Source organism: Podarcis melisellensis (assembly GCF_964234715.1).
Source record: "Podarcis melisellensis genome assembly, chromosome: 13".
Lineage (NCBI taxonomy): Eukaryota > Metazoa > Chordata > Lepidosauria > Squamata > Lacertidae > Podarcis > Podarcis melisellensis.
Window position 1 is genome coordinate 3,558,061 of NC_138545.1, and position 9,258 is coordinate 3,567,318.

General features: G+C 49.1%; 1 protein-coding gene across 2 annotated transcripts in view; it reads right to left on the minus strand.

Moving 5' to 3' along the window:
* Nucleotides 1-4,078, minus strand: part of LOC309355823 (asialoglycoprotein receptor 1-like) — a 37,675-nt gene extending 33,597 nt beyond the window's left edge. Inside the window, exons 1-2 of one of the 2 annotated variants that reach the window (XM_081887010.1) lie at nt 2,620-2,704; nt 128-253 (exon numbers count right to left, since the gene is read on the minus strand). In XM_081887010.1, coding sequence (XP_081743136.1) covers nt 128-253; nt 2,620-2,689 — 196 coding nt within the window. In that variant the 5' untranslated portion in view covers nt 2,690-2,704. Of the gene's footprint in view, nt 1-127; nt 254-2,619; nt 2,705-3,972 lie in introns of those variants that run through there. The other variant, XM_081887008.1, reaches the window with a different exon arrangement.
* Nucleotides 4,079-9,258: the final 5,180 nt, after the last annotated feature.

The window sequence follows — 9,258 nt, forward strand, 5'->3', positions numbered from 1 at the left end:
GGTGGGGGTAAGAACATAAGAACATATGACATCTCCTTCTGGATCTACACAGTCCTCGTTTAAAGCAATCCAGACTGGAGGCCACGACAGGCTTAAACGTTCTCCCTTCAAATGATGAAGCACTCACCTTTGGCGCCAAAGACAATGATTGCGATGGTGAGGATAGCGCTCACTCCCAGCAGGATCAGGAGCAGGCGACGGCTGGGGCAGATCCGTTGCCTCCATGATAGGCCCTGGGAGCGTTTCTGGGAAGCTGAGGAGAAGGGACATCGGTCAGGAATCCACCCTCAACTCCAGCTTGCGTTTTAGCTCTTCTCCAGTAATTTATCTGTCAACGTTGCTTGACACTTCTGACACCACTTGGCTGCAACGCTGTGATGTTTATGAGCATTCCAAGCAACCAGGCAGCAAAAACAGTCGGGATGTTTGCAGGCCAGTTTCTTTGAGGGAAGGGGAAATTGTCACCCAGGGGGAAAGTGGTTTCACACAGGCCCTAAAGGAAAGGAGGAGTTTTGTAGGGAAGGCTGCGGAGTGAGCAGAGTTCATAGATGGAGGGTGACGGAAGGAAGGGTGGAAAGCAGGCCATAGTTTGAGAGGAAGAGGAGGTAGAGAAGGGACAGGGATCAGAGGCAGAAAGATTATGAGACAGGGGAAAGTGTGGGCTGAACTTGCCATACTGATTTGTTGAATTACAAATTCTTAGTTATAGCATGATCAGTAATAGTTCATAATTATATGGCATAAGGATGGGGCGCAGGTGGCGCTGTGGGTTAAACCACAGAGCCTAGGACTTGCCGATTGGAAGGTCGGCGGTTCGAATCCCCGCGATGGGGTGAGCTCCTGTTGCTCAGTCCCTGCTCCTGCCAACCTAGCAGTTCAAAAGCACGTCAAAGTGCAAGTAGATAAATAGGTACCACTCTGGCGGGAAGGCAAACAGCGTTTCCATGCGCTGCTCTGGTTCGCCAGAAGCGGCTTAGTCCCGCTGGCCACATGACCTGGAAGCTGTACGCCGGCTCCCTCGGCCAGTAAAGCGAAATGAGTGCCACAACCCCAGTCGGCCATGACTGGACCTAATGGTCAGGGGTCCCTTTACCTTTATATGGCATAAAGCTGCTTCCATGTGCCCTTTAGCGCTGGAAGTGGGATTAAAACACATAGTACATTTTGTTCAGCCATGTTTCTCCACATAGCCAACATTCCTATGAAATGTTTCCTCCCCAATAATTCTCATTTAGCAAAGGTCCCCTGTAATCTTCATTAGCAGTTTCCCCCTTACAGGTTCTGCCCCTTTTACTGCTGACTAATCAGTATAATGTGGGACGCGGGTGGCGCTGTGGGTTAAACCACAGAGCCTAGGACTTGCCGATCAGAAGGTCAGCACTTCGAATCCCCGCAACGGGGTGAGCTCCCGTTGCTCAGTCCCTGCTCCTGCCAACCTAGCAGTTTGAAAGCATATCAAAGTGCAAGTCGATAAATAGGTACCGCTCTGGTGGGAAGATAAACGGCGTTTCTGTGCGCTGCTCTGGTTCACCAGAAGTGGCTTAGTCATGCTGGCCACATGATCCGGAAGCTGGACGCCGGCTCCCCTGGCTAATAAAGCGAGATGAGCGCCACAACCCCAGAGTCGGCCACGACTGGACCCAGTGGTCAGGGGTCCCTTTACCTTAATCACTATAATCCCTCAACGACACTCAGCAGGAAGTGCCAAAAGACCTCACAGCTACTATGGCGGGTGGTGGAGGGAAGGAAGGAACATTTAAACTGAAGGCACAGTAGCCCCAAGGAACCCCTATCCCAATTCCAGAGAAACAGGCTAGTGGGGAGTTCGCCTACATTTTGAAGAGTTGCAGTGGATTTGTAGGTGTCGGATGTGACTGTATGGTATGCTCATTTCTTGGAAGTAATCAATCTTGAACTAGTCCTTGCTCTTTCGGGAAGGTAGGCACGGGTCAACAGAGCTAGCTTCACTAACTTCCTTGGTCCTCAGCCATCGCACAAGGACCCCATGGCTATTCTTAGCTGACAGGCCAGAAGGAGACCGGCCAGACTGGTGACTGGGAGCGGCCGCCGAGACCATATAACACCGGTCTTGAAAGACCCACATTGGCTCCCAGTACATTTCTGAGCTTAATTCAAAGTGTTGGTGCTGAGCTTGAAAGCCCTAAATAACCTCAAAGGCCCAGGAGACCTGAAGGAGCGTCTCCAACCCCATTGTTCTGCCCGGACACTGAGGTCCAGCTCCGAGGGCCTCCTGGCGGTTCCCTCACTGCGAGAGGCCAAGTTACAGGGAACCAGGCAGAGGGCCTTCTTGGTAGTGGCGCCCTCCCTGTGGAATGCCCTCCCACCAGATGTCAAAGAAAACAACAACTACCAGACTTTTAGAAGACATCTGAAGGCAGCCCTGTTTAGGGAAGCTTTTAATGTTTGATGTATTACAGTATTTTAATATTTTTTTGGAAGCGGCCCAGAGTGGCTGGGGAAGCCTAGCCAGATGGGCGGGGTACAAATAAATTATTATTATTATTATTATTATTATTATTATTATTAGCCTTTCCCTATGTAGACCTGCTTCCCCATATCCCTCTTTGCCCACGTCAAAATCCCACCTGTCCAACATACCTTTTCGGAGCTGAATTTCACAGTCACCCTCCTCACTCATAGTCACAAGGTCATTGTAGTCCCGGCTCATTGTGAATCGGGCTCCAGAACTGGGTCAGAGATGCCTGTGTGGAGGGCAGAAGGAGGTGAGAAGTAAACGAAGAGGCAGGATGAAGTTAAAGGACTGGTGGAGCTAGCCATCCCCACCCTGGTGCCCTCCAACTGTTTTGGACCACGACTCCCATCCGACTCAGCCAGCTGAAAGAGGGCAAGCTTTTAATTGAAGGTACAGTAGCCGTGAAAAGCAGTCAACACCCCAAAACATCTAGAGGTAGCCCTGGCACACGGAGAGGCCAGACCAGGGGCCACCAAAGAGATTTGGGTGCTGCCTGGTGTGGGTCATCTCTGTGCTACCCCTGACTTCTACTCAATTCCCGTAAGCTCCTTCACAATGTCAACAAGACTGGCTTTAAAGGTCTTTGTGAAGCCCCTGGTCATCTCACAGACTATTGACCCGTACACCACTAATCCGCTGCCACCAACCAGGTCCTCCCCGGTAAAATCACTTAGTCTCAGTCAGGTTCTCAAGGTAACAAAGAAGAGTAGACCCAAACAAAGTTTAACTGCATTCCAAAAGTTGTTACTCTTTACCTTCTTAAAGGTAAAGTTAAAGGGACCCCTGACCATTAGGTCCAGTCGTGACCGACTCTGGGGTTGCAGCGCTCATCTCACTTTATTGGCCGAGGGAGCCGGCGTACAGCTTCCGGGTCACGTGGCCAGCAGGACTAAGCCGCTTCTGGTGAACCAGAGCAGCACACGGAAATGCCGTTTACCTTCCCGCCGGAGCGGTACCTATTGATCTACTTGCACTTTGACGTGCTTTTGAACTGCTAGGTTGGCAGGAGCAGGGACCGAGCAACGGGAGCTCACCCCGTCGCAGGGATTCGAACCTCTGACCTTCTGATCGGCAAGTCCTAGGCTCTGTGGTTTAACCCACAGTGCCACCTGCGTCCCATGTTAGGTAGTGTGTTGTGTATGTGTATTGTGTAAATGTATATGTCTGTGTTTTATGTTAATAAAATAAAAAAATAAAATAAAAGGCACTATGAGACCACTTTGAACAGCCCTGGCTTCCCCCATAGGATTCTGGGAGCTGTCTTTTTCTTCAGGTGCGGACAGTTGTGAGGAGACCCCCTTATTCCCCTCACAGAGCTCCCCCCTGCTCCTCGTCTTGAAGTGTGTTTCGAAGTCCTGCCCCAAAAGGCACCCTCTGCGCATCAGAATTTGTGAGGACATTGCCCACCCAATCCCAGTTCCCTGGAGTGCCACCCAGCAGGTCCAAACTGGGATTAGGAGCCCCCCCCCCAGTCCTACCTTTGCTTCTTTATGTGTCTCTCAGGCAGGGATGGGTCAGGGTTTCTGTCCGTCAGCCTGACACTTGTGGGTTATCTTGGCCCATGTGCTTCCTTCTTCCAGGGGACGGTCATATTTAGAGCTTTCCAAAACCGCGAAGCAGTGACAGGAGGGGAAGCCCAACTTCTGGTTTGCCCCCCCCCCCCCCCCAGTTGAACTGGGGCTAAGTTCACCCTCAGGCGTTCTTTGAAAAGTGGAAGTTGAGCCGAAAGAGGGGAAACAAAAAGCAAATCACGTTTCCTCTTTTAAAGACAAACAATTTGGTGTCTCCAGTGGGAGTGAGTTCCACAGTCTGTGTGAAGAGGCCCTTTCTTTTATATGCCCTAAATCTCCCAAGGCTCAGCTTCACTGGGTGTCTGCAAGTTCCGGAGTTATGAGAGAGGAAAACTTTTTACTGCAGAAACTCATTCCCTCAAACATTTCTCAGTTCACATAGATGTTGTATACACATCACATTGAGCAGAAAAAAATTGTTGTTGTTGTTGAGTCATTTAGTCATGTCCGACTCTTCGAGGCCCCCTGGACCAGAGCACGCCAGGCCTTCCTGTCTTCCACTGCCTCTCGCAGTTTGGTCAAACTCATGCTGGTCGCTTTGAGAACACTGTCCCACCATCTCGTCCTCTGTCATCCCCTTCTCCTTGTGCCTTCAGTCTTTCCCAACATCAGGGTCTTTTCCAGGGAGTCTTCTCTTCTCATGAGGTGGCCAAAGTCTAGGAGCCTCAGCTTCAGGATCCGTCCTTCCAGTGAGCACTCAGGGCTGATTTCCTTCAGAATGGAGAGGTTGGATCTTCTTGCAGTCCATGGGACTCTCCAGAGTCTCCTCCAGCACCAGAATTCAAAAGCATCCATTCTTCGGCCATCAGCCTTCTTTATGGTCCGGCTCTCACTTCCATACATCACTACTGGGAAAACCAGAGCTTTTACTATACGGACCTTTGTTGGCAAGGTGATGCAGAAAAATGGAGTGAAATAAACCTGCCTTGAGTCCTTGTCAGGGAAAAAGGCGGGTACTACTACTACTACTACTACTAATAATAATAATAATAGAAACTGTGAGAATGATCAGGAACATAGGTAAAGGTAAAGGTACCCCTGCCCGTACGGGCCAGTCTTGACAGACTCTGGGGTTGTGCGCCCATCTCACTTAAGAGGCCATGGGCCAGCGCTGTCCGGAGACACTTCCGGGTCACGTGGCCAGCGTGACATCGCTGCTCTGGCGAGCCAGAGCCGCACACGGAAACGCCGTTTACCTTCCCGCTGGTAAGCGGTCCCTATTTATCTACTTGCACCCGGAGGTGCTTTCGAACTGCTAGGTTGGCAGGCGCTGGGACTGAGCAGCGGGAGCGCACCCCGCCGCAGGGATTCGAACCGCCGACCTTTCGATCGGCAAGTCCTAGGCGCTGAGGCTTTAACCCACAGCGCCACCTGCGTCTGGAACATAGCAGAGAGTAAATCCTATTGAACTCAGTGGGATTATCCCAGTAAAAATGCTTAGGATCGCAGTGTAAGGCCGCTCCGTCTTTGCCCAGTTACCTGGGAGTAAGCTCCATCGAATACAGCAGTACCTACTTCTGAGTAGACAGTGCAAGGCTCCATTTACAATAAAGGAATCAACACGTCACGTGTTTCCTAAAAAAATTGCTAGCTGCTGAAGTGCTGCAGTGAAAGAACTAGTGACATTTTCCTTCAAAATTATACGTGGGAAGCGCTTCACCATTTCCTTCATTTGGCGCAGGGATTTTATTTTCAGTATGGACAGGAACCCTGTGCTAAAACAAAAAGTAAGATATTCTGGGCTCCAAATAAGAAAGCAGAAGCTGATGGAGGAAAATGAGGTTGAGGAGAGCGTATTTTGATCACGACGCCATGCAGGGGTCTATAAAAAGCGGGTGAACGACGAGTGCTTATTCTGCAGGAAAATATCCAGTGTGGAAGTATCCTGAGGCTATTTAATGTCGTGAGGGAAGCCATCTGGGCAAAAGGGGGGGCATGGTAGAGTTTTATAGAATTGTAGAGTTGCAAGGGACACCTAATAATAATAATAATAATAATAATTTATTATTTATACCCCGCCCATCTGGCTGGGTTTCCCCAGCCACTCTGGACGGCTTCCAACAAAACACTAAAATACAACAACCTATTAAACATTAAAAGCTTCCCTAAACAGGGCTGCCTTCTAAAAGTCTGGTAGTTGTTCTCTTTGACATCTGGTGGGAGGGTGTTCCACAGAGCGGGCGCCACCACCGAGAAGGCCTTCTGCCTGGTTCCCTGGAACTTGGCTTCTCGCAGGGAGGGAACCGCCAGAAGGCCCTCGGGAGAGGGACCCCGGTGTCCGGGTTGAACGATGGGGGTGGAGACGCTCCTTCAGGGATACTGGGTCTTTGAGGCCATTTAGGGCTTTCAAGGTCAGCACCAACACTTTGAATTGTGCCCGGAAACGTACTGGGAGCCAATGTAGGTCTTTCAGGACCGGTGTTATGTGGTCCCCCAGTCCCCAGTCTGGCTGCCGCATTCTGTGTTAGATGACCTAGGGGTCATCTAGCTCAACCGCTGCAATGCAGGAATCACAGCTACAGAATCCCTGAAAGTTGGCCATCTACCCTCTGCTCAGAAACTTCCAGTAATAACACCTTGCCAGGTAAGAGGCAAGACAGGGAGATGAGGGGTTTCTCCCTCTTCCAGGGTACTAAAAGTTGAAATTATTGGGTGGTGGATTCAGGACAACCAGGGCCGGATTTTGGTTTGATGAGGCCCTAAGATACTGAAGGTAATGGGGCCCTTTATATGTCCAGCTGTCCTTTGTCAACAGCAAATTGTCCCTGTTTTTTTTGTGCTGAATATATGCTATATGGTAATTTATGGACCTCATAGGTATGCCATTTGCGCATAACAAAATATGTATTTTATCAAAGTACCACATTTTTCCGTGTATAAGACTATATTTTTTCCCTAAATTTTTGAAGTTTAAAATAAAGGGTCATCTTCTACACAGATAGTGCATAGTTCATTTTCTTAATTTTGAGTCCCCCCAAATAGGGGGCATCTTATACATGGAAAAATATGGTAATTGTTGAACTGAAATACAATTAAGAAGTATATTAATAGTGAAATAATTACCAGTGATATTTGAGGGAGCAGGCAAGCAGGCGGGGCCCATGACTTACATCGTAGGAGCCCACACAACACAAAACACTGTTGCTGTAGGTGGGTTTTGTTTTATTTGATTTTTATCTTATACAGTGGTACCTCGGGTTACAAATGCTTCGGGCTACAAACACTTCGGGTTACAAACTTTGAGAATGGAAATGGTGCGTCGGCAGTGGAAAACCCCATTAGCGAAAGCACACCTCAGGTTAAGAACGGACTTCTGAAACGAATTAAGTTCGTAACGCAAGGTACCACTGTATTTTGGAAATGTAAGTCCAGTTGTTGTTTTTTCCTTTCGTTTGTTTTTTTTGGGGGGGGCCAAGAGAGTGGGGCCCTAAGCTATAGCTTGTTTAGCTTATATCCGGCACTGGGACAGCCAAAAACGACTTTTCTTCAGACAATGGATTACTACATTACGCAATTTGGTAATGGCAATTTGGCAATTCGGAAGATGGAAGGAGGACGGCAGCCGCAGACTTAGAAAATGTTGACTTTCAATTTGCCTGACAGGTTTATCCATGTTTGTATCCAGCAATTCATAGCTACTGTAAATGGACCCTCCATGTTCAGGGGCAGTCTACCTCTGAATAGCAGTTGCCCGCAGGATGAAAAGCAAGTGGTTGGGACAGTTGTCTTCCTACTCTCCAGGGAGCTTCCTAGAAGTACGGTATCTCTCATTGCCTGGAGGGGTGAGTGGGAGGAGGCTGCGGTCCTGATTCAACCAGCCTCTTCCGATGTCCTTACTTTGCAACGGCAGGATAAATCACAGCTCTTTTTCACAACAGGAAAGGCCTGCAAAATGCCACCAAATTTTACTGGGATGGCATGTGCCACGATGGCATTGGGTCCATGAATACCACAAAAGGGAGTTTTTTTGCTCTAGCTTCCTCTTTCACCCAAGGGGAAAGTTGCTGATATAAAAACAATTTCTTGTGTGTGTGTTTCTGTGTGTAATCTTCTCAGAATTCAGGGTTCCACCTACTGTACAGAAGTCATTTTTGGTCACATAGAACAGCAGGATAAAGGTAAAGGGACCCCTGACCATGAGGTCCAGTCGTGGCTGACTCTGGGGTTGTGGCGCTCATCTCGCTTTATTGGCCGAGGGAGCCGGCGTCCAGCTTCCGGGTCATGTGGCCAGCAGGAATAAGCCGCTTCTGGTGAACCAGAGCAGTGCACGGAAACGCTGTTTACCTTCCTGCCAGAGTGGTACCTATTTATCTACTTGCACCTTGACGTGCTTTCGAACTGCTAGGTTGGCAGGAGCAGGGACTGAGCAACAGGAGCTCACACTGTCGCGGAGATTCAAACCACCGACCTTCTGATCAGCAAGTCCTAGGCTCTGTGATTTAGACCACAGCGCCACCCGCATCCCAGAACAGCAGGATAATGATGCACAAAAGAAGGGGGGTCCCATCTCCCCACAACGCAGAATTCACTTTTGGGTTTCGTTCCTGCAAGACCTTCCAATTACCCTGTTTTAAGGAGGATGGCTCTGCTTTCTTTGAAGGTGCCCCAGGTTCTGCCATTGTTCCAGGGCTGTGACCATCATTTTTTGCCACAGGGCATAGGAAATCTGTCCCTGATAGACAACCACTGTGGGTATCTCTGTTTTCACCCGTGATACTTGGAGGCTGTAGAGTAACGCCACATTCAGAAGTACAGGTTCCCTTCATGGTAGTAGTAATAATAATAATAATAATAATTTATTATTTATACCCCACCCACCTGGCTGGGTTTCCTCAGCCACTCTGGGCGGCTCCCAACTGAATATTAAAAACACAATAAAACATCAAACATTAAAAACTTCCTTAAACAGGGTTGCCTTCAGATGTCTTCTAAAAGTCAGATAGTTGTTTATTTCCTTGACATCTGACGGGAGGGCGTTCCACAGGGCGGGTGCCACCACCAAGAAGGCCCTCTGCCTGGTTCCCTGTAGTTTCATTTCTCACAGGGAGGGAACCACTAGAAGGCCCTCGGAGCTGGACCTCGGTGTCCGGGCAGAACGATGGGAATGGAGATGCTCCTTCAGGTCTACTGAGCCTGTTGTGGCTGTAGAGACTGATATGGGAGAGACATGTTTTGTTGCAACTGGGGCAACCA